The 26,393-nt window shown below is 41.8% G+C and overlaps 1 protein-coding gene across 3 annotated transcripts in view; it reads left to right on the top strand.

The window, feature by feature from the left end:
* Window positions 1–26,393, top strand: part of TGFBR2 (transforming growth factor beta receptor 2) — a 78,095-nt gene that overhangs the window by 32,200 nt on the left and 19,502 nt on the right. For 2 of the 3 annotated variants that reach the window (XM_024212116.3, XM_024212114.3), the window contains 3 exons: window positions 1,247–1,418; window positions 3,364–3,554; window positions 25,423–26,213. In XM_024212116.3, the coding sequence (XP_024067884.2) occupies window positions 1,247–1,418; window positions 3,364–3,554; window positions 25,423–26,213 (1,154 nt within the window). The remainder of the gene's footprint in view (window positions 1–1,246; window positions 1,419–3,363; window positions 3,555–25,422; window positions 26,214–26,393) is intronic. The other variant, XM_024212115.3, reaches the window with a different exon arrangement.

Raw genomic sequence — 26,393 nt, 5'->3', positions numbered from 1 at the left:
GTGCTTTTTTCTTCTGGCATCCAGCCACGTATATTTAATTCTTATTGAAAAGTGTTTCTAAACATGGTAAATATTTTCAAATTCTAGGGGGCAATATTGATTGTAGTGCTTGTGGAGGAGAGGGGAATTTTATGAACCTCCAATCTCTTATTGTATGTTGACTAACACCATTTGGACATATAGCATCAAATTAATATAGTTTTCATCTACAGGTGGCTACAATGAAAGCATTGTAATCAGTAAAGCCTGATATCTGCTTACATTGGCTCTACATACTTTTATGGGTGAATTGTATTGAAACTATTATAGTCAAAGTCTTCGCCATCTCAGATAGTTGCATATTATTTTAAGTAAATATGCCTCTACATAGGCATTTTCTGTTCCTTGCAGTCGTGTTGGGATCTCAAAATAGTATTTGAACTAAAAGTATGCTTCCTGAAAATCATACTTGGGGCCTCAATGGGATGAATTGTCTCATCTTCCTTTACAGTGACTGTGTAAAGGAGCAGTAGCCAAAAGTTCAGCCCATGCGTCAATTGGAATTTAGAGTTTTACAGAGTGTTTTCACTGCAGAGTTCGCTCAAGTTGGCTCAAGATGATTGGATTAGCAGCACAAAGTAGATGGGTCCTCCCTGCATTACTAGCACAAGTATCATCAGTACTCATGCTTCAACCTATGCCCCCAAAGAGCTAGCTGGTTCAAGTTGAAAGCACCACTTAACTCGAGCTAGGGATTTTTGTGTGTGGACAGGAATCAGGGTAGGGACAACACTCAAGTTATACCTCAAGCTAACAGTGCAATGAAGACAACCCCACATTGTCCACCTTGGGTTAGAGTTATGATGGTGTCTCCCAAGTACACTCCTTTCCCAACCGTGCTTATGTCATCCTCCGTTGCCAGGCTGCTCAGAACAAAGTTGCAACATATTGCATGTTGGCTCACCCCTGTATTAAAAATAAGGGTAGATGCAACTTTCTTCTTTTGTGCAAATGAAACTCAAACTGGGCTCAGTCCTTCCTGGCACAGAGCGCCTTCAGTTCTTATTGAAGTAAACAGGAATTGAGGGAAACCAGGATTTGAGAGAACACCAATTGCTGGAGTGATCTTCCAGTTGGGCAAATTTGAGATATCCCTGACTTATGGGGTGGGGGTGGGGGGCTGTTTGCTACTGTCTATTGTGATTAACTGTAATGCAGTCTGATATGCTGATGTTACTACAGTGTTTTATTTCTCTCTCTCCTCCAGCTGATGGTCTCTCGCCTATAGAACAAATGAAGGGAAATGAATACAAACTGCATGCGCTGTGTAAATTCTGTGATGTGGAGGTGACAACCTGCACACACCAAGGTCACTGCAAAAGCAACTGCAACCGCACTTCCATCTGTGAGAGTGAGAATGAAGTCTGTGTAGCAGTATGGTAAGTTCATTCTTTTTTATGGGTTAGGAGAAGGTCTTAACTTCATTTAGAAGTTGCTCTTACTGTCAAGACATTGAAAACTTTCTTCTGGAACATTCGCTCTAAGTGCTGCCACCATGACAGACTGTATTCTCTTGGCTCTGACTCTTCTCTGTGCTAGAATTGCTTGAGGTTAACAGAAATTCGGATATGAAATGTGTAGGGGTTGGGTTTTTTTTAAAAAACAGTTCTGTTCCAACTTATGCTGCTGTTGAAAAAGAGTCATGTTTTTCCTCAGCCCATTAAACTGCATCCACCCACAGCACACTGAAAGTAGAAACAGATTTGTGACTCTTAAGAGCAGATCATGGTTGTGTTATCTGATGTGAATGGAGGAAAGCAACATTTCAAGTCAAACCATTAAACAACAAACTGACGCTATCATTTAGATTATATGTGCCTATCACAGGAGCTTTATATACAGTGTATGGGCAGAAGTGCTTTACCTGTATAATAGTGCATACATAAAGGAATCCTTTTTTCTATCTCCTGTTTAAATATAGTGACTCTTGGAGATTATTTAACTATACCTGAAACAAAAGAAACCGTGGGCATGTAAAATTCAATGACGTGTGAAGCTTTCCTGAGTGATTGATGAATCTAAACTTTCTGTTGATGTTTAGAATTAAATGGTTCTTGCCCTTCTAGTCATGAAACCAGCCTTGACAATGAAAACCAAAACATTCTTGTCTTTTTTCAGTTCACAACCAGGCAGAAGCAACAGCACAGACAACTTGCAAACCTTCCGTATATGTCATTGAATGTTAATGCTGAAGCCTAATTAGGAACATCTAGGTGAAAACCTGATTAATCATCAGAAATATCCCATGAGGCTCACGGCTTTGTTACATCCATTCACTTGAAAAGGTGTCCAGCATGAATGAACATAGACACGTCAAATGTAGAAATAGTGCAATGTTCTATTAAATATTTTTTCTGTGTCTGAAAAGTAAAATAAATGTTCTGTGTGGTACAAAGTGGCTGCAATGCAGTTTGAGATTCTCTGGATTGTTAATGCAACTGTGTTTAGAAACAGCAAAGGCAAGCCAGTTTAATGAGTCAATACATACATTTGAGCTGTCCTTCTAGTCCCATCTCTTATGTTGTATAATGAAATGTTAGAGGTGGACCAAAAAATCATCAAAAGTATGGGCCAGATTCTCAGCTGGTGTAAATTGGTGTCACTTTCGTTGAAGTCAGTGGAGCTATCTTGGTTTGTAATAGCCCTATATTTTTAAAATACATACTCGCACATACTCACTCACTGCCGAAACTATCTTAGGGGAAAAAACACCCTGAAATTCCACAGATTTTGCAGAGATCATTAATTTTTTTAATTAAAATTTTCCAAAGATTTTTGCTATCTTTGCTGATAACCACAGAAACAAAATGTTCAGGGGTGGGTGAATTTTTTTAAAGGGATCTCTTCACCTTGAGACTGCAGAGAGGATCCAATGCTTAGCACGTTTTACTTGATGACAGTGGAAGTTCAAGGAACAGGAACTAGACAAAAACAAGATACAGCACTGAACCAGTTCAGATGAAAGGATGATTTACCTTTGCCTCAAATTTGAACTAAGTCTGTTCTGAGTTTCAAAGCAGTTCAGTTTAACTTTAGTTTGAATTGCTAGGGTGTTGTTTTTGAAAAGCATTCAGCGCTGGCCTAACTCTGCTCCCATCAAAGTCCACTGGTTTTATACTGAGGTAGCTGCTGCAGTGCACAAATCCCCAATGTAGACAAGCCCACAGAAGGTAAAATTCATCCCTGTGCAAAGAAGCTACAGTAAGACTATATAAACCTAACTTTCACAACAGGGTGAATTTAACCCAGAAAGAGTCCTAACAATTCCCTTGATAGGATTGTCTCCTTTTGGTTTTGGTTTTTAATTCTCCTTTTCATTTTTAGGAGACAGAATGATGCAAACACAACTTTAGAAACAATATGTCATGATCCTGCTCTGCCAGTCTCTGGACAGAAATTGGAGGAGCCTGGCTCAAAACAATGTGTGATGAAAGAGAAGAAAGAAGTTGGTGGACTGCTGTTCATGTGCTCTTGCAAAGAGGAAGAATGCAATGATGAGATCATCTTTTCAAAAGGTCAGTTTAATTTCTCTTCTCCCGTCCCTCCTGCTGCCAGGCAACATGGGTTGTTTTCTAGGACTTTCCTGTGGTCTAGAACCTCCTGGTGGGGCAAATCCTGCCTCCTCAGCCACTGAGGAGAATCCAAAGGAGCAATGCAGTTCCATAAATTTCATTACCCTGAATTTGTGGCTCCCTGACGGTTGCACCCAATGCCTGAGCCAGAGTGCTTTCAGGTTCAACCCTACCGCATCCAGTGGGAAATCTTACATTGTGGATTCCTTAATTCCATAACTTCATTCCTTAATTATATGGTTGGTTTTCTTCTAAAAGTCACTCTCTGTTAAGTTTACATTCCATTTCATGCATGGAGATAATCAATCCATAACCAATAATATTTTCAGCTAATTTTACCTTTTTGTCTATTTGTGCAATGTCTGAAGAGCTTGTAATTTTCCTCTCATTTATTTGCTATTCAAAGTTGTTTCAAATTTTTTATGTGGAGAGGGGAATTTTGCATACTTGGTATTTAAAATCTCAAATTTCAGTTGTATGCCATGCCATATAGTGAGAAATCTGGAGCCAGATCCTTGGGCTTGGATGAGTTCTCCTTTAGTTTTGCAGGCAGAGACAGAGTTGGAGATGGACAAAGTTGGCTGTATACCACCTAGTTCTTAGGCAGGGTCTGAGGGGAGAGCTCACAAGGAGTCATTCTTGCATGCATGCTCCATCCTAGGGACAACCTCTACAGCCATGAGTAATTAAAGTGCCTGCATTCAGGGAACACGAGGGTTTCTCCCTATGTACACGCCCAAGGGGGGGGATATTTCCAAAGGAGGAAGGGGGCCATGGCTCCATTGCATCAAACCCCTTGCAGTGCAGATTAGCCACACCACAGTGTCCAGGCTCCACCATCTTAAAGGCACTATCCCTCCCCAAGTTCCCCAGGGTACTAAAGCTCTCCTACTATAGACACAGTTCTTCTTCGAGTGCTTGCTCATGTCGATTCCATTTTAGGTGTGTGCGTGCTCACATGTACAGTTGTTGGGGGTTTTTGCATTAACAGTTCCTGTAGGGCTGGCTGTGGTGCCCTCTGGAGCACCTCGTTCATGCGGCGGTATATCAGGCGCCACCAGCCCTTCACCCTTTCAGTTCCTTCTTACTGACCGTGAAGGTTGGTTGCAGCACCTGGTCTTGCTAAGCAAGAGCATTAGTGGTGTTTAGATCGTTTTCCTTTGTTGTTGAGTTGAGTGATTAGTCAGCTGTTAAGTGTAGACACAGTTATATCAGTATATAGGTGCTTTATACCAGTATAGCTATTCGTATACAGGAAAAGGGGAGTAATGGTACCAGTCTAAGGGTATGTCTACACTACGAAATTAGGTCGATTTTTAGAAATCGATTTTATACAGTCGATTGCATATGTCCACACTAAGCGCATTAAGTCGGCGGAGTGCGTCCTCACTACCGTGGCAAGCATCGACTTCCAGAGCGGTGCACTGTGGGTAGCTATCCCATAGTTCCTGCAGTCTCCGCCGCCCATTGGAATTTTGGGTTAAGCTCCCAGTGCCTGATGGGGCAAAAACATTGTCGCGGGTGGTTTTGGGTACATGTCGTCAGTCGCCCCTCCCTCTGAAAGCAACGGCAGACAGTCGTTTCACGCCTTTTTTTCCTGGGTTACCCGTGCAGATGCCATACCACGGCAAGCATGAGCAAGTGCAGAATGGTGGTAGAATGTGCCTTTGGACGTTTAAAAGCTCACTGGCACTGTTGGTCAGACCTCAGCGCAACCAACATTCCCATTGTTATTGCTGCTTGCTGTGTGCTCCATAATATCTGTGAGAGTAAGGGGGAGACGTTTATGGCGGGGTGAGAGGTTGTGGCAAATCGCTTGGCGTCCGATTTTGAGCAGCCAGACACGAGGGCGATTAGAAGAGCACAGCAAGGCATGCTGCGCATCAGAGAGGCTTTGAAAACCAGTTTCATGACTGGCCAAGCTTCGGTGTGATAGTTGTGTGTGTTGCTCCATGACGCAAACCCACCCCCTTTGTTGATTTTAATTCCCTGTAAGCCAACCACCCTCCCCGCTTTGAAATAAAGTAACTATTGTTTTGAAACCATGCATTCTTTCTTTATTAATTAAAAAAAAAAAAAGAGAGATAACGGATAAGGTAGCCCGGGTGGGGTAGGGGAGGAGGGAAGGATAAGGCCACGTTGCTTATTGTAGCCACACTAAAAATCAAACTGTTTGAATGACAGCCTTCTGTTTGGGCCATCCTCTGGAGTGGAGCGGCTGGGTGCCCAGAGCCTCCCACCCCCCCTGCGTTCTTGGGCAGCTGGGTGAGAAGGCTATGGAACATGGGGAGGAGGGTAGGCGGTTATACACTGGATGCAGTGGGGGTCTGCTCTTGTTGGCTTTCCTGCAGCTCCAACAGATGCTTCATCATGTCCGTTTGCTTCCCCCATTAGCCTCAGCATTGCGTCCTGCCTCCGCTCTTCGTGCTCACTTAATTCTTTCCTGGCCTCTGCCACTGAATGCCTCCATGCATTAAGCTGTGCCCTCTCAGTTCAGGAGGATTGCATGAGCTCAGAAAACATGTCATCGCGAGTGTGTTTTATTTCACCTTCTAATTTGTGATAACCTCAGGGACGGAGATGATAGGGGGAGCGTAGAAACATTCTATGCTCTAAGATTCAGGGGGGACTGCATGGTCACCTGTGCTGCTGAGTTCGCCACGCTGACCAAACAGGAAATTAAATTCAAAAGTTCCCTGGGCTTTTCCTGTGTACCTGGCTAGTGCATCAGAGTTCAAAGTGCTGTCCAGAGTGGTCACAATGGAGCACTCTGGGATAGCTCCCAGAGGCCAACACCATCGATTTGCGTCCACACTACCCCAAATTCGACCCAGCAAGGTCGATTTTTAGCGCTACTCCCCTTGCCAGGGAGGAGTACAGAAGTCAATTTTAAGAGCCCCACTGTGAACACCTAGTCTGATCTCCTGTGTAACACAGGCCATAGAACTTCTCCAAAATAATTCCTGTTTGAATTAGAGAGCATATCATTTAGAAAAGCATCCCATCTTGATTTTTAAATAGCCAATAGTGGAGAATCCTACCACAACCCTTGGTAAATTGTTGTAATGGTTAATTACCCTCACTGTTAAAAATTTACATAATATTTCCAGTCTGAATTTGTCTAGGTATGTATATAGACCCAGATTTTTAAAGCTCTTTAGGCACCTTGAGGCATTTTCAAAAGCAAATAGGCACCTTAAACTCATTGATTTCAGTGGGTGTTAGGCTCCTAGATGCTTTTGAAAAACCTAAATACCTTTTAAAAATCTGGCCCTTTATAGACTGTGATCAAGTCACCTCCTTAACTTTCTCCTTACTAAGCTAAGTAGATTGAGCTCCTTGAGACTCTTACTATAAGACAGATTTTCCAGTCTTTTAATCATTCTCGTGGCTCTTCTCTGAACCCTGTCCAATTTATCAGCATCTTTCTTGAATTGTGGACACCTGAAGTGGACATAGTATTCCAGCAGTGGCTGCACCAGAGCTAAATACAGAATATAACCACCCTACTCCTACTCATCGTTCCCCTGTTTATGCATATTTTGGTTTAGCTGAAGTCAAGTAGGAACCAATTTAAACTGAACCAAAAGCAAGCACTCTTAAACGAAATTAGGAGTGTCCACACAGGTTTTGTACCAGTTGAACTAAACCAGTTTAATTAAATTGGTGCAAGTTTGTGGGTAGACAAGGTCTCAGACTGCATGGCAACAAAGTTTTCATCATAGATGGCAGCAGTTGATTCTACAAGTACTGTACCAGTTCCTGGAAAAACACACACACACACACACACACACACACCCCCCTCTATTTAATTTCTCCCACAGAAAATGATCAGGCCCCATGATTATTTCACTTACTGTCAAGCCTCAAACACAATCTGGAGTCTTACAGGTGCACTTGCGACTTGCTTTGTGCATACATTTTCCATGTGAATACTGCATGCTGTGCACCAGGGCCGGCTCCAGGCACCAGCTTGTCAAGCAGGTGCTTGGGGCGGCCGCTCAGGAGAGGGGCAGCACGTCCAGGTATTCGGCGGCAATTCGGCGGACGGTCCCTCACTCCGCCTGGGAGCGAAGGACCTCCCGCCGAATTGCCGCCGCAGATCGCGATCGCAGCTTTTTTTGTTTGTTTTGTTTTGGCTGCTTGGGGCGGCCAAAACCCTGGAGCCGGCTCTGCTGTGCATGTGCATGTGTTGCTCAAATATATGCATTAAAGAAGGTCCTTGTTTTTTCTGAAATGTCTACATTTACCCAATAAGGATCCACTCCTTCTATGCTTTATTATGTGAGTAATTCTTACTCACACAAGTAATATAGTAATTGAAGTAAATGATACCACTCATGTGAACAGAGAATGCAGAATCAGACCCCAATACTAATCGGTGTCTTGATTTTATTTAGATGAGAAGTGAATGTGTTCCCAGTGAAAAGGTAACAACCATCTTACCATCTGTTAGTTGTCTAGGATTTCTATACACCCCTATGGATTTTGGCTAACTTGTTATAAATTAGTCATGTTAAAACTGTTTCTCCTGGGGTTATATAATTAAATGCAATTTGGGTATCAAACATGTCTTCTTTGTTAATGGTTATAATGCTAACCATTCCATAAATCCAGCGTTGAATGCCTTACTCTCATTTACACTACAGCCCCATTACGTTGCAAGAGTAGTGTAAAAGGGCCTTAGTGCACATGAGAATCTGAACTTATTACTCTAATTTCTTTCATTCTTAGAAGTAAGTAGATTCAGAACTTTCCCTGTGGGTAGGGTCCCACTGTAAGTATATAATTGTGAAAGCTATATGCAGCAATTGCCCGTAGTCTGTGAGTAGTTCAGATGAAAAATAAAATAATACAAAACTTCAGTTTGTAACATTTCCAGTCCTTTCACAAACACAAACAAACAACTCCAAGGGGAAAAAAATGAGGCTTTGTCATTCCTTTTTTATTCTTGTGGGTTAGTGTTTCTTTTAAATGAAAACAGCCCAGCTGGATTGCTTGCCTGGTTAGCCATGGAAGGAAGACAAACGATTTTTACAGTATCAGACATGCGGTTTCCTGTCTGTGTTTAACTTTGAGCAGAACATCACAGCCAGCTGGTCCACTGCTCCTCCAGACAACTAGATAATAGCCTATAATAATTTTGCCTTTGGAATGACTGTCATCCAGCTCCATTCTGTACATTGCTCCTGTCTTTTGAATACTACTTTTACTTGTACAGTAGTATGTGTATTTTGCTATTCCTTTGCATATCTCTTTTTCTTTTTTGTGAGAGAATGAGGCAGGGTCTCCTTCTATGGCCTGATCTAAAAGCTGATTGAATTGACTTCAGTGAACTTTAGCTCAGGTCTCCAGAGCACTCTCTTCATTAGTAGCAGCCATAAAATTTAGTTAATAAAAAAAATCATAATCTTACAGCTGATAATCAATATCTGTGCTGTGTACCTACTGCTGAAAGTGATCAGCTCCCAACCTCTTCTTCCTGCTTGGTATACATGCAAGATTTAAAAGGCAAACCAGATACAGTTACTTGTCTACTAAAAATGTGCCTGAGGTAGGAGACAGAAAACTGTGGATGTAACAGCAGGCTCTAATTTCCATAAAGAGGTTGGTTACTAGGCTCCAACGAATCACAGCTAAGCAGCTCTATGTTGTAGTCAAATCAGTTTATGGAATTGTTGTCCTTTATCAGTCTCTTGTGGTGAATGGCTAGCCTCCCAGCCTCAACCTCTGAGTAATGCACCATATTAAGACACGAAAATCAAAAAATTGTGGATAGTGGTAGGTATTGTGACTCACTCAGTCATGGCTTTGCAAATATTTGAAATGGGTAAAACCAAATCAAATGTCTGTTTCTTTTGTGGTTTTTAATTTTAAATTGCCAAGTTGTAGAATAAACAAACACACTGAAACCAAATATGCGTCTAACTACACAGATGTAATTTTGCTGCTGTGTTTTGCTTTTGGCTATTGCCATTTCAATTAATATTTGAGGAATCAGTCTGAAGAATAACATTTTTATGCGCATGATCATATAAAACAATATCGCATAGCTCGGTGGGGAAAAAAGATCAAAGGAACAAGTTAACCACTATGAAACTCTTCGGTTTATTCTGCTCACATTCTTTTTTGCCAAACAAAATTGTGGCTGACTGGCAAACACCACACACCAATTGGAATTTTGAACCAGAGGTTTGTGGTGGAAAATTGCTCCTGAAAGCAAAACTCCATGCCAGGCTATTTTAATTATTATTTATTTAAATGTCTAATTTCAATGTTACCAGAAGCAATCCTCAGGAGCAAAAACATTGGAAAAGACTTGCCCCAAAACAGTCGGCTTGGAAAAAGGTTTGCCAGATGTTCAGTGTTGTTGTCATGAAAGAGATTGGATGTTTTACAGTTGAGTTCAATGGGAGCAAGATTGGGTGCTGGGGGTTTTGCCCTGGTGAGATATAATGGCCCCACACACCACAATAGTTCATTCCAGAATTATTCATTAAAATGTTGCACTTCCCCTCCCACAACTTAAACCATTCTGAAGAAACCAAACTACTGCTAAGAATTTGGACAAATCCAGGTTTCTTTCATTATTTTGCCAATTTCTTTTCTACGTTTTCCCTACTCTCCCTTCGCTATGCCACCTCCCAGTCTCCATAACCCTGTCAAGCAATTCACGAGTGGGAGCGTTCTACCTCGTTGAAGAAGATGCTATGCCAGAGCCCTAAGCTAGAGTGGCTGGCTGAAGTTCAATCTTAAAAGATCCCTGAACCTTACCTTTTGCACAGATTCCTCATTTGTTGCCCATTATGGGAGCATAATGTGCACTCCTCCCTCCAGCCTCAGGCCTAACCTGTCCTCCCTGTGCAGGTGATGCAGAGGTGACTGGTTTCTCTCACTTCTGCAAAGGAAGTGGGAGATTGGCATGCAGTCCATGGGGAAGACAATCTCCCCTTTCCTGACCTGCAGCCTCGTTGGTTTGAATGCCTGTAATGGTACTCAGAATATTAGAGACTGCATCTGAAAAATTTGAGCCTTTAAGTGGCATCTTGTTGCTTGTTACTATCTTAATAAATGCAGGTATAATCATGGGCCTCAAATTTGAGCTAGAGTAAAAATGCAGAGGCTTGGTAACAGATCACTAATTTGTACCACATCACTAGCTCAGTTTCTTCTGTGTATTTAATTTTGGTTTTATGTTTGGATCATTTCTCTTACTTCACCATCCTGAAAACATCACCTACCCTGTCTGAACATTTGTGAAGTTCACCATCTTACAGTGTTCAGGCTTCAGTGGGTGTATTGAGTATTGTACCTTTACTGTGAACAACTGGAATTTTTTCCATTGTATGCTGCAAGATTAGATCATTGTTTTGGACATTCCATATGTGTCATCATAACGTGGAAGAAACCTTTAGTACCAACCATAAGTATACTTAGCTTTTTTACATTTTAAACTGACTCATCAGAACTGTTGCTTTGAAATGGAGTTCAAAACTTCAGTATCAGAGCTGGGTGAACTATTTGTAAAGAAACAATTTTTTAGGTTAATGTAGCATTCTTTTTCTTTTGTGAACTATATACAAATTGATAATTTCTCCATATTTGTTCATTAATCATAGCTGTTTGTATTGTTTGAGCAAATTACAACCTATGGATTATCTGAATATTAAGTGCTATGATTACTCATTGTGTACAGTTAGTCACCTAGGTGACATGGTATTGTTTGTTTCCTGTTTGGATGACCTAACCTATATAAACAGAAGCTGTTCTGTCTTATGCAGAGAGCACAGGAAAGGATTGAAAATGTTCTAATGTTTTCTAAGCCTGGTATCTCTCTCTGATCTCTAAAGTGCTGCCCTCTTCCCTTTCCAATTCCCCCTCTCCTTGGTAGATTCAAAGCCCCAGTGATTATATCTGGCTTCGTAGGTAGGCCTCAGATTTAGAATTAGTCACAATAACATATTTTTTGTGTACAAAGTGATCATGCAAGTATGCTTATGCAATACATGAATACCTGTGTTCGAACAAATAGCAGCCACTCCACAAATGTTTATATGACTGGTTATGTACAAAGAACAACAAAAGGGACATAATTACAGTTGAATTGCATCCCCCCCCAGAGGAATTTAGCGAACATGAATCTATTTTCCTATTCAACTAACTCATTCAGAAAGTAATTGTGTTCAAGCTCTACCATAAAAGAGGTCAGTTGCAGTGCATAACATTGCATAGAACCTCTCACCACTCATGTATTGGCATTGTTCTCAATGTTTTCTCTTAGGCATTTGCAGCAACAGTGACCTAACCAGGGACTGCAGCTGTATGTAATCAAAGAAAAGCCTCCATAACACTGAATGTCTGAATCACTTAAAGGGATAGGAAGGAAACTGGAATGGGTAGAAGCAACAGAAGTAAAGAGGAGTTCTAGTTCATTAAAACCATTATTTGCTCTTTAGAAAAATAACTATGCAGAGCTCAGTTACTGATTTTTGTAAAGTCAAAATAGGCAGGTATGATGGTCCTGGTTGGCATATTTGTTACCATTTGCATCACTTAAAAGCTGAATAGTGTAGAAATGTGGCCAACCTTTTATCAGGTTGTCATGGAAGAGATTTTAATAATTACAGACAGAAATACACTAACTAACACTAGCAATACCAATATTTTGATAAAGTTTGGCAGTGTGAAACTAGGGCTTAAAATAAAAAACGTGTTTTATGTGTGGCATCTGCTGGAACATATTGAAGTGACAGAGATTGCTAGTGATTTTATTGAACATATCAAACAGCAACAGACACTGAGTTGTGTAACTGAAGCATTCATAATAGACTCCAGGATAAACCACGTAAGTGGGAGAGTATTATTTTTCATAACAGTGTAAGAAGGCTCTGCTGTGAACATTGATGTCAGAGGGAAATGTGTGCACGCACACATAATCAGAGCAAGAGTTGGAAAAGGAGGGGATAAATAGGAAGGAAGATCGGAGGTAAGATTTTTCTAAAAGATTGTTTGCTATGTCAGAGTATATAGGAATGACACTTTTCTGCCAGGAATAATAAGAAAAAGCAACATGTGAACAATGTGTTCTTTGACGTTGAGTTTCTTAAGCCTCCTGAGCTCTAATAGAATACTTGGCACTCAATTTAAAAATGGAAATTCTGCTTACAATAGATAATACTTCAATACTCTGAGCAAATAATTAAGCAATCAATTTCAGCATGCATTTGTCAAGAACAAATTGTGTCAGACCAACCTAGTAGCTTTCTTTGACAGGGTAACAAGCCTTATAGATGGGGGGGAAGCAGTAGATGTGGTATATTTTGACTTTAGTAAGGCTTTTGATACTGTCTTGCATGACTTTCTCATAAACAAACTCGGAAATACAGCCTAGATGGAACTCCTATAAGGTGAGTGAATAACTGGTTGGAAAACTGTTCCCAGAGAGTAGTTACCAGTGGTTCACAGTCAATCTGGAAGGGCCTATTGAGTGGGATCCCATAGGGATCAGTTCTGGGTCCGGTTCTGTTCAGTATCTTCATCAGTGATTTAGATAATGGCATAGAGAGTACACTCATAAAGTTTGCAGACGATACCAAGCCGGGAGGGGTGGCAAGTGCTTTGGAGGATAGGATTAAAATTCAAAATGATCTGGACAAACTGGAGAAATGATCTGAAGTAAATAGGATGAAGTTCAATAAGGACAAACAGGCAACTGGTAACTGCTGATAATGGGGGGCACAATTTAAAGGTTATGGTTTGCAGCAAGGTTCAAGGCAGGTACTCAAGAGACAAAGGAGTTTTGGTTTCTAGAGCTACTTTTGATGTCATGTTTTATGATGTGTAATAGCAGATGGAGCAGTTCTAAAACAGAATTACAGATGAAGAAAACGACTGTTGTATGATTCATACACGCATTAAAAATCTTAAGAAAGTTGTCCTAATATATGGTTAAGTATTAAGGCCAATTCGTACGCAGACTGAGAATCTTTAAAAAAAAAAAAAAAAAAAAAAAAGCGCTCAGAAAAATTCTTATGCATTCTGTCATTTCCTTCTTTGGTGTGCTCACTGCTACCTTAGAATAAAGTGCCACCTACTACCTTTGAATAAAGTGAATAAATATCATTCCCAACACAACTGCATACAGCTTTATTATTACAACCAAACCAAGTGAGGTTTTGATCGAAAAATAATCCATCTTTATTTTAATAAAAACATTGTTTGGAGCGAAGTAACTGTTTGCAGAATTGCATTTATTTCCCATACTAAACAAAAAAAAATACAACATGTTTTGTGTAGAGGTTGACCAGGTACCCATTGGGTTTTAAGTACCTGAATCTCTCGGGTATAAATTATTAGATAAATGACTTCAGATAAAATATAAAAATGCAGTTGTTACCGCATATTGCTGGCAAGTGTAATTTAGACATTGTTGAAACAGTTTTATTATTAATATTGTAGTTTATTAACAACATAGCGAGCTTTTACAAAAAAATAACACACCGCGATGACTGCACTACAGTATTGTTGAGACAACTAACTGGTGTTTTTAATCTGAAAGAAAACAGAGCAACTTCCTGTTTCAGGGTTGTCAGGTGCTAACTTTACATTCATAATAAATATATGCAACTTCCAATATGGAATGCTTTAACAAAAATGTGCCCTAATCCTATTATATCTTTATTTTTGTGAGTGGTGTACTCAAAAAAGGACTGAAATTTAAACCATAAACAATGTTTTTTTTTTAATTATTATTGTTAGTGAACAGGACTGAAATCCAGCTATTTTTCACACCAGGCCTTAATATTTAACCATATATTAGGACAACTTTCTTAAGTTTTTTAATGCGTGTATGAATCATACATGCATATCCATGCATGATCAGACTTTTGTGACAACTAACCATTAAGCAATAACAAATATAAATGCTTTAAAAAGTAATGACCTTATCTTGTCAAAAGAATTGTAGGCGTGGGTCCTTTCTGCTTGCGAACCTCGTTGTACCGTCCTTAACGTTAATAATTTGTCCTCTTTTGATCTGTAATATTGCCAAGTTAGAAACACAAGCATCTACCATTGTAGTCCTCAGGTAAGTTTTCAGTTCCTGCAAGGAAGAAAAGCTTCTCTCAGCCGATGCTGTAGTCACTGGGATAGTTAAGTAAGGAACGTAGAGTTTGAACAGGTTTGGGAGGGTGTCACACAGTGCCATTTCACGAAAGAATCGTAGTCTCTTTTTTGAGCTGGGTAGGCTCTTCTTCCTCATTACTCTTGTCAGTATTGCCATCTTTGAGCAGCCGGGAAAAAAAATTGATTTCAGAGTTCAGATCATCTTGATCAATATTGTAAGTGGTGGAAATAGCACCTACACTTTCATCTGAGGGGCTCTCGGAAGAGAGAATGTCTGCAAGGAACTTAAATGAACAAGTCATTCTCAGAAAAGCAGTCTTCTGCCTCCTTAATAAGGATATCCAGAGTTTGGTACAATATTTCACTCCTAGAATAGTCCTGGGGTTTCCCAAAAGAGAACTTTTCACCACCTCCCAGTTTTGTGGGAATAACCTCTTTGTGAGGCACACAGGGGCCAGGATAACATTTTTTCTGGCACAGTTCATTAATGTGATTAAAGGTTCGAGATGCAGAGTCATAACCTATCATTTCCCTGAGTACAGACACTGTGGATTTAGCTATCACTATAGCTGTATATGTAAAGTCTTTTGAATGAAGAAGTTTGGATAGGTGGTTTGTTTGCATTAGCAAACTGTCTGCATAAAAAACATGCAGTACAGAAAATTGAAGTCTTGAACATTTCTGAGAAATGTATGTTTCAAGTTCAGCTTTTGAACCCCCATGTGCGATTTCGTTCAGAGCTTGAACTATTTAATTGAAATTTTCCAAAACAGCTCTGATAGCCTCAACTCGACAGTTCCAATGAGTGTCACTGAGTGATTTTAAGAGTTGTTGGCCCCACCCTAAAAAATATTTTCTGAAATCATTTTTGCACTTACTTCAATGAAAGTTCATAGAGCCTGGAGAATTCTGAAAGCATTTCGGACAACTGGAATGCAGGAAACCATGTCCACTACACACAGATTTAATATATGAGCATAGCAGTGAACATAGCGAAAATCCTCTAGCTTACTAAGTATCCATGTGGCCACACCTTTATAGGATCCTCTCATGCTGGCGGTTCCATCATAGCATGGTCTCTTAGAGCTGAAATATCCAGTCCCATAGCTGATAAGGTAAGCTTGATCAGCGTGGCAAGTGAAGCACCATCCGTCTGCAGCGTCTTGTAGAAGCCAATAAACTGCTCTTGTATTTCAAATGTCTGGTTGACGTAACACACTATGAGCACAACTTGTTCATGTTTTGACAGATCCATTGTTTCATCTGCAATGATGGAAAACACTCCAACTTCTTTGACTTCAGTTATGATTGAATCTAGCACTTGTGAAGCCATAATCTCCATTATTTCATTCTGTCGCAAGCCTTGTAGATAGGTGAAGTATTTCTGTTAGTTAACCATAAATCATTGAATCAGTTCATTGTCTGTACTACACAGATTCATCAGTTCTCACAAATTGCCTTGATTTGTGGAATCCATTCCCTCATCCTGACCCCTCAAAGGTATACCCTGACAAGCACAAAATAAAGTACTCCCTATTACAGTTTCTAAATATGCTCAGTTGTCCTCCACTACTTCTATTTTTTTGATTGTCAAGCTGGGATGCAACACACCCTGTTTTACAGGACTGCAGCCTACCCTTCCATTTAGCAACAGCTTCTAGCTGGGATTCACACTTTAAATGTCTGCAAAATTTTTCATTTGTTTTTTTCCCCATGTTTTAAAACGAGTAATTCGAAAAGCTGGTTCACACTCTGGCCCATTGCCAAATGTTCAACAATAAAAGTAGAAAGCTTTGTCATAACGGACACTGTATTCAAGCCGTTTATATTCATTATACCACACTTTTCTGAATTTTCTGGTTTTGTTCCCACGGGCACTGGCTGGAAAATCAATTACAGGCTGATATGGGCCTTCTTCAATATATTCTAAAGCTGCATCCATTCCAAAGCAAGGGTCTCTTTTATGGAAAGGTGCACTAGTCTCTGTATGAGTATTTGAATTGGAATCCAGAGTCTCATTGTAACACTCGTTACTGCTGTAAACATAATTCTGAACTCCAGAAGAGTCAGGTTCAGTTCCTGATATACTTTGGGTGGTGGTGATTTTAGCTTTCTTCACGTAAAAAAATTCCAAACTTAATTGTCTTTTCGCCATTGTGCAAAGCTAATACTGGGAACATTATTAAATTAAATCAGTTTAAATGTAGATTGTCCTCAAACCACTTTTCAGGAAAACTAGGAAAAAAGTATAATAAAATTCCTAGGCCTAATGAACACATTCGCAAATGCCACGCTGACTATAAAAGTTAGTCACGTGAGAACAATTATTAAGGGGACGGGTCCCCCTGCCTCCCCGCCCATCCCCCATTGCCCCTGGCCCCCGTTGCCTCCTCCCATCCCCCATTGCCCCTATGGCTCACTGCTGCCTCCCTAGGACCCCACCCATCCACCCCATGGCCCCACTGCCTCCCCAAGATGTCCACTCCTGACACCCACTGCCTTCCCCAGCCCCTAACATATCCCTCTGGTCCCCCATTGCCCCAGTGGCTCCCCACCTACCTCCCATCTCCCCTGGCTTCCACTGCCTCCCCCAGTCCCCCACCCTTCCACCCATGTTCCTACTGCCTCCCCCAGATGTCCCCCTGGCCCTGCTGCCTCCTGAGAGGCCCACCCTTCTGCCCCCTGCCGGCTCCCATTAATTCCCTCAGCCCCCCACCCATCCCCATGGCTCCTGGCCCCTGCTGCCTTCCCCAGACACCCTCCCCTGGCCTACCACATAATCCCCCCATGTCTCCTACTGCCTCCCTCAGCTCCCCACATAAGCCCCCTGGCCCCTCCACCTATCCCCATGGCTTCTGGCCTCTGCTGCCTACCCCAGATGCCCACCCCGGCCCCTGCTGCCTTCCTTAGTCCCTCATCCCATCCCCAGTACCCTCGGGACCCCCTTCCTCTGTTCCCATTGCTCCGACTTCCCAAGCTCCCTTTGCTCACCCCAGGCAGTGGCACTCAGGCAGGCTAGCCCAGATGTGTACCTGAGCAGGTAATTGTGGTTGCGGGACAGAACTGCTTCCCCACGTCCCCTCTGGCAGAGAGCTGGACTGACAGCCTAGTCTCACTTCCCCGCTCTAGGTGCCAGTTTGTATGGATCAGCGGGATCGCTAACTGCTGGTGCCTTTCCCAGGCATGTCTCTGCACCTGCGCCCCTGACTTCCCCCTGGCAGAATTCTGAGGGTCATAGTGGATCATAAACTAAATATGAGTCAATAGTGTAACACTGTTGCAAAAAAAGCAAACATCATTCTAGGATGTATTAGTGTTATAAGCAGGACACAAAGTAATTCTTCTTCTCTACTCCATGCTGATTAGGCCTCAGCTGGAGTATTGTGTCCAGTTCTGGGTGCTACATTTCAGGAAATATGTGGACAAATTGGAGAAAGTCCTGAGGAGAGCAACAAAAATGATTAAAGGTCTAGAAAACATGACCTATGAGGGAAGATTGAAAAAATTGGGTTTGTTGAGTCTGGAGAAGAGAAGACTGAGAGGGGATATAACAGTTTTCAAGTACATAAAAGGTTGTTACAAGGAGGATGGAGAAAAATTGTTCTCCTTAACCTTTGAAGATGGGACAAGAAGCAATGGGCTTAAATTGTAGCAAGTGAGGTTTAGGTTGAACATTAGGAAAAAGTCTTAACTGTCAGGGTAGTTAAGCACTGGAATCAATTGCCTAGGGAGGTTGTGGAATCTCCATCAGTGGGGATTTCTAAGAGCAGGTTTGACAAACACCTGTCAGGGATGTTCTAGATAATACTTAGTCCCTGCCAGTCCTCTGATTCTATGATTCTACAATTTATCAGTTATATAATGAAATTTTGGACAGACAAGCATTTAGGCAGGTAAATAAACAAAAGGTTGAGAGCGAGTTTCCTCACACTTGGACAAGCCTAATATGGGCCCAGATTTTAAGGTGCAATGCTTGGCAGTTTATGGGGTAGGTTGCAAAGGTGGATTTAAGTAATCATTTTGCCCCTCCTTCCAGTCCTGGGGCCATCTGACTACCAGTTAGTCACACTAACTTATGCTGGCTGCCAGAGCCCCCAAAGGGCCATTTCAGTATCTGGGATTACCAGGCATAGGGATGCCCTGGGAACACCACCTTTCCCTAGACTAAAAGAGATGCTGTAGTTCAACTGTAGATTATTGGTCTCAACCGCTTTCACTTAAGTAGTAGGGAAGAATAATTCTCTCAATTGCAGGAATTACTGAGTTAAATCCTATGGACTTCTTCATAGTGGAGGTTGGACTACATGATCATAATGGTCCCTCTGGCCTTAAACATCTCTGACTTTGTGCCCCATGCCAATAGGTGGTGAGGGGAATGTTATAGGTGCCACTACAATAGCTCCAGACCATCTGAGGATTCCCCTGTGCATATGGAATCCTCGAGGGACCAGTTAAAATGGGTTAATGCTGCTTTGTGTTGCTGGAGCAGTGCAAGACAGCGAGAGCAGGGCCAAGGACCTGGTCTGTATTTTGCAAATGGCCTCTTTTTGGAAGACATGCCTTTGAGAAATGGGCAAGTTCCATTTTCCAGCAATAGTGGGCTTTAGATTGATTATTCTTGAGGTGTGACAATCCAGAGTATTCCCTTGTCCTATTGCATGGATTGGCATCACCATCAGAAAATATGTGAGCAGCTTTATAAATATCGGGAACAGCTATCAGCGTTGAGCCAGTTCTTTCCCCACTACCGCAAATCTCTTCTCTTGTGTACATTAAAGCAGAGATCCTAATGTTATGGTATTACTTTGTCCCTTAGTAGTTAAGTGCTGGTGGTGCACTGTAAAAGACTCAAAATTTGCCCCTGTCAAACAAATTAGGGTTTTTGAAGATTCTTGACTATTAACACAGGCTGCTGCAATTTTTCCATTTTCCCTGGCACCAGAATGACATTTGCAATAGCCTGAAGTTTAAGGTAGTATCAAGAGCTGTGGTGATGGCTTATGCTTATCTTAAGCCACGTACAGGAAGCTTCCTTTTAGCTAGCATTTTCTACTGTTATGTGAATAGGCTCTTTTGATGCTTGAGAAATACTGATCTCACTGAGTCATAGGGCTGAGTGAAGTTGTTCAACTGGGGGAAATTATTTGAGAACATGTTAGTGAAATCTGAATGGCTGTTTTATCTAACCATCCTTGCACTCTTCCACAAACATTTGTGTGACTGGGTTTTATTCATACTCATAGGGAAGAAGGGGCTTTTATTTGTGGGGTTTATATATGGGTTTTGATTCACAGATAATTATTCACAAGCAAATGGGCTTTTCAAATACCTGTATGCATGCTGGAAATGATTGCTAGCCACCATATATGTATGTACCCATAAACCACTGCAGATAGGACTTTCTACAACCCCCAAATGGAGAAAAGCCAAGGTCTCCATGACATCTACTAGAGACTTCTCCATTGCCAGTCTAACTTATATAGATGGCAATATTGAGATATGGTGATGGATAGCAATACAAGCCCTTTAGATAGGTAGCCTTTGACACTCAGGAAGTTAGATGAGCCAGGGAAGAAATCAAGCCACAGCCTTCACAACTAGAACTGTGTGGGTACTCAGTTACTTTCATGGATATGGTGAGAAATTTGGCAATATAGACAGCCAATAAATCTGACTTGACTCCCTCAGCCAAGGTGGAACCCATATTTTAACATCGAGGGACTACAGCTATAGCCCAGCGTAATCCTTTTTCCTGTTCAAAAGTGGACAGGAAAGGTTTAGTCTCCTAAAATGTCCTCCGCCTGCATATCTCTGGCTCTATGGAAACCATAGCATATTACTTAAGTGGCTCATCTCACAGCTCAAATAGCAAAGTCCAAATAGTGAATACTCACTATCAACAGTCAGGAAAAAAAAATGTAAGCCCAAATCTGTTCATTAAAACTATTTGATAATTACAAATAACAAAGTATTTGTAAAATCGTGGTCTGTTTGTGGCCAAATCCAAGGAGTAAATCATTCCAATGAATAGTTCAGTTATCCCTACTGAGTGATTTCCCTAAATCTTTACATGGTAGGTTTTCTAAGAGCACAGAACACACAAGGGAATGGGCAATGTGGAACTTCTGTTTACTGACAGTGGGATGGTAGTGTCTACATGTACTTCTTCAATAAATTCCATAACAAATTCCAGTTTTCTCTGCAGTACGTTGAGAAGCAGAAGAACGCAATGTGCAATGCCTTTTCAGTATAGAGACATACTAACAATATTTTTTGTTGAGGGAATGAATTTCATAGTAATTGATTCTGTTGTCCCTATGTTAATTTTTCTTTATTTTTTCTTGGACCTGCTCATGGGCTAGAAGAACCCATTGCAAATACAAAAGGAGATTCTTATCTTTTAATAAATGTACATGTTGTAATAATGCACTAGTGACTTTTGATAGCTGAGAATGTCAATATTAGACAGAAATAAGCTTCCTCTGACTTGAAACCCTGTCAGACAATCCAGGATTGATTTACTCAGTTTACACCTGATTGATAAACTTTTCAAACAGAGCCATGCCTAATATTCAGGTCTTCCAAATACAGGAGAATTTACTCTTCTTCTTAAGTCTTCTCTTATTTCTGTCACACGCTGCCTTGTGAACAGCTGAGGATTCCTGTCTGCTTTATTACTAAATATATATCCATGATATAGGAGGGAATTTTGGTCAGATTTTGGGGTTGCATGTGCTGCTCATTCTAACTGTACACAGCTCCTTTTTTTGCACGTTGCTGGATGTCATTTTGAGAGGCTTTTCTATCAATCACGCTGTATGGAGAAAGTGGAGAAAAGGTAGCTAGATCTTGTGTAGTTAGTGACATCTTTTTCTCAGAGCCTATGCTGGTTTCTGTTTTTATACTGATTTATTTACCGTGGTATACAAAACCTGAGGTAGTTGCACTGCCAATGCAAGCCACTCATGGGTTCTCTTCATCCACTTGTATTGGATTCCCAGGGCCTCTTGTAATCAGTGAGTGAGATAACATCGTTCATATGAGCTCTATCAAAGAAAGAAATGAGATAAGAGAAGATATTTCTATGCACCAAACCAGGCATAGAAATCCAATGGCATGCAACAAAACGAAGGCTGCCTTGCTTCCCTAAAGTATTTTCAACAGCGCTTTGCGTGCTTGTGAAAGGTGTGAGACTGACGTGATTTTCGTATATTCATAACAGGCGCCTTGATTATGCAAGCTTCCTTTCTTACCAGACTGCTCAGTTCTAGGGGGCAGAGGACAAGGTGGATTGATTTAAATCAAAACTATTTAAATCACCTAGTGGAAAGCCCAAGTTTTCCATTTGTACTTAATTTATTTTCTAAAGAAAAATGTAGTCTCACTGGTTGATATAACCATTAAAACATGTTGATTTACAACTAAATGGAGCCTTTATACTAGATTTGGAATATCTTTTTGCTGCCTAAGAGGGTACACTATAACTATATACATTTATTTAAACAATTATATAGCTTAATATTTTGATTCTTATTGTACATTTTAGTATGTTAGAAAATAGTGAATAATATATTGCTTATTTACTAGATAATTAACTTTTTTCCCCTCTCGATTTTTGTCAAGCTGCATGAGAATGGTAACTGGAATTTAAACACACATACAAAACAATATATACAATTTATTTTTAATAAACAAAACCTTAAATGTTTTGGAAACATAAACTTCTCTAATCAGAACATATTTCACATTTACAAACTAAATTATAAGATGTTTAGGCCTGAACATATTTTGTATTAAATTCAGATTGCATTGTAAACAGGTTTAATTTTAAAAAGAACATATTATAATTTAAATAAAATAGAACTCCAATTTAAATTTAAAAAATCAACTGTTTGGGTAGCTCAGTCTCGTCACATCTGCTGAGACTGCTAAAAAGCTAATCAATTAGCACCAGTTGTGTGGTGGTAGTTATTGTGATGTGGGCTAGATCAGCTGAGGAATTTGGACTGAGTCCCCCACCACTCATTCCATGTAGGCTGCTGTACAACCAGCAGATGGTAATGACATTTAGAAATACATTTTCAATCCCAACCTCCATGTGTGTGCCCAGAAATTCATAAACTCTCACTATGCAGCAACAAATACCTGAATGTGCATCCGCAAGTGGGTGTTCATGCATGTGTAATTTTGTGCCTATGCAAGAGGAAGCCTGGCTGAAAAACCCATCCCATGTAGTCACTACCAATAGCTAGGGCCCTACCAAATTCCTGGCCATGAAAAATGTGTCATGGACCATGAAATCTGGTCTTTTGTGCGCTTTTACCCTATACTGTACAGATTTCACAGGGGAGACCAGCGTTTCAAATTGGGTGTCCTGACCCAAAAGGGAGTTGCAAGCAGGGGGCCCCCAAGGTTATTTTAGGGGGGTTGCGGTATTGCCACCTTTACTTCTGTGATGATTTAAGAGCTGGGCGGTTAGAGAGAGTTGGCCAGGTGCCCAGCAGCAGCACAGAAGTAGGCTCGGTCAATGACTGATTTCAGCACCTGTCACTGAAAGGTTGCAGTTCAAATCCAATGGCTATTGGTAGGGCCCTACCAAATTCACGGTCCATTTTGGTAAATTTCAGTCACGGTGGCAATACCATACCATCCAGTGTTCCCTCTAATTTTTTACGTTCATGTGTGGAATGAATTTTGTTATGTGCACCAATATGGAGGTGATGTGTGGTGGGGTGGGGCTGAGGGTTTGGAGTGTGGGAGGGGGCTCAGGGCTAGGGCAGAGGGTTGGGGTGTGGGGGATGATGGCTCTGGCTGGGGATGCGGGCTCTAGGGTGGGGCTGGGGATGAGTGGTTTGGGGTATGGGATGGAGTTCAGGGCTAGGGCAGAGGGTTAGGTGCAGGGGGTGAGGGCTCCAGCCAGGGGCGAAGGCTCTGGGGTGGAGCCGGGGATGAGGGGTTAGGGGTGTGGGAGGGGTCTCAGGGCTGGAGCAGAGGGTTGGAGTGCAGGGGGGGTTCGGGTTCTGGGGTGGGGCCTGGAATGAGGGGTCTGGGGTGCAGGCTGCCCTGGGGCTGTGGCAGGGGGAGAGAGAATTCCCCCCAGCCCACTCTCGCCGCAGCAGCTTGGGGCTGGGTGAGAGGCGCCTCTCCCCAGCCGCGGCAGCTCCAGCAGGGCTGGGCTTGACCAACCCGGGGGAGGGGTACCTCTCCCCGGCAGCTCCGGCGGGCCTGGGCTAGGCTGGGGGAGGGGCGCCCTTGATAGCCTGCTGCGTGGCCACATGGCTGCGCAGCTTACAGGGAGCTTAGCATGCCATCCTTACTTCTGCGCTGCTGCCTTCAGAGCTGGGCGGCCAGACAGTGATGGCTGCTGATGAGGGCCCAGCTCTGCAGGCAGCAGCGCAGAAGTAAGGGTGGCAATACCATACCATGTCATCTGTTCTGCTGCTGGCAGCGGCACTGCCTTCAGAGCTGGGCAGCTGGAGAGCAGCGGCTGCTGGCCAGGAGCCCAGCTCTGAAGGCAGAGCCACCACCACCAGCAGCACAGATGGCATGGTATGGTACCATCACTGTCTGGCCGCCCAGCTTTGAAGGCAGCAGTGCAAAAGTAAGGGTGACATGGTATGGTATTGCCACCTTCACTTCTGTGCTGCTGCTGGTGGGACACTGCTTTCAGATCTGGGCTCTCGGCCAACAGCAACCGCTCTCCAGTAGCCCAGTTCCGAAGGCAGTGCTGCTGCCAGCAGCAGCGCAGAAGTAAGGGTAGCAGTACCACCCCCCCCCCCCAAAAAAACTTAAAACCACCCCCCCCCCCCACACACACACTCAGGACCCCTACAATTACAACACCGTGAAATTTCAGATTTAAATAGTTGAAATCATGATATTTACATTTTTTTTAAATCCCATGACTGAAATTTACCAAAATGGACCGTGAATTTGGTAGGGCCCTACCAATAGCCATTGGATTTGAACTGCAACCTTTCAGTGACAGGTGCTGAAATCAGTCATTGACCGAGCCTGTCCACTTTTAAAAAAAAGACAAGAAATATTTTAAAGTCATTACTTGCTAAATGGATAGATGTATTAAGAATAAGCTTCCAATGTGCCAGATGGTGCCAAAAGGTAAAGGGTGAGATTCTGCCTCATTGACCTCAATGGGAATTTTACCATTTACTTCAACAGGGCAAGGATTCACCCAAAATGCATAAGAAAAATGACCTCTTAAAAAACAGATCTGTTAATGACTATATTTTCTTTGTGCCAGTCCAAAATACGGTGGTTCATAAAACAAAAGAACCCTCATAAATGAGCCCTGTTTACAAAAAAAAATATTGCGGTGTAGCAACATAGTAAATTTGCTATTTATTTACACAGTGCAGGAGGTTATGCATTGTACTCTGTAGACAAATAAAATGGTAGGTCCCTCATAAACTTGCACCAGAAACCATAATGATTGTTTATTTTAACTAGAGCTGGTTGAAAGTGTGGTTCTTGAAGTGTGGAATTTCAACTAAACTTTGAATTTGGAAATTTTAAATTTAAAAATGGGAAATTCCTCACACCTATCCTCTTTTAAAAACAAAACCAAAAAAAATTCTAATTTTAGTATGTTTAAATTGCACTTTACCAGGTGCCATATCTATTATTTCCTAGTATGTAAATCTGAACCAGGATTTTCTTTTTCTTCCAGCAGATCCCCCAGACACAGATGACACTGTTACAGTGATGCTTAAAAGTCTCATCCCATTACTCGTGATCACCATTGCTGTGAACATTATCTTTTATGGCTACCGTATTCATAGGAGAAGGAAGCTCAACATGGCATGGGACAAGAATGTAAAGCCCAGGAAACATAAGGACTGCAGCGATGCTTGTGCTATTATGATAGACGATGACCGCTCAGACATCAGCTCCACCTGTGCCAACAACATCAACCACAACACCGAACTGCTGCCCATCGAGCTAGACACCCTCGTGGGCAAAGGCCGATTTGCCGAAGTGTACAAGGCCAAGCTGAAGCAAAACACATCTGAGCAGTTTGAAACCGTTGCTGTCAAGATCTTCCCCTATGAAGAGTATGCCTCCTGGAAGACGGAGAAAGACATTTTTTCAGATATAAACCTCAAGCACGAGAACATCCTCCAGTTCCTGACAGCAGAGGAGCGTAAGACAGAGCTAGGGAAACAATACTGGTTGATCACCGCCTTCCATGCTAGAGGGAACTTGCAGGAATATCTCACACGGCACATCATCAGCTGGGAGGACCTATGGAAGCTAGGTGGGTCTTTGGCTCGAGGGATTGCCCACCTGCATAGTGACCACACGCCTTGTGGTCGACCCAAAACACCCATTGTGCACAGAGACCTAAAGAGCTCCAATATCCTAGTGAAAAATGATCTAACCTGCTGCCTCTGTGACTTTGGGTTATCCCTGAGGCTTGATCCTACTCTATCTGTGGACGATCTGGCTAACAGTGGGCAGGTGAGTTAAAACGTTAAAGAAAAGCTTATATTGTGTTTGTTTGGTGTGTCAGTCTGAGTCACTTCCTGGGACTGGAGGAAAAACGACTGCTATGCTAGCTATTAAATAATTATTAGAAATAAATGACAGCACCTATAAATAAAGAGACTCGGCTCAAATCTGGACATAAAGGAAGCAGTG

The sequence above is a fragment of the Terrapene carolina genome, unplaced genomic scaffold (assembly GCF_002925995.2).
Source record: "Terrapene carolina triunguis isolate 2854851 unplaced genomic scaffold, T_m_triunguis-2.0 Scaffold84, whole genome shotgun sequence".
Lineage (NCBI taxonomy): Eukaryota > Metazoa > Chordata > Testudines > Emydidae > Terrapene > Terrapene triunguis.
Note: the sequence above shows the minus strand (reverse complement) of the source record. Positions and strands in the feature narration are given on the sequence as shown.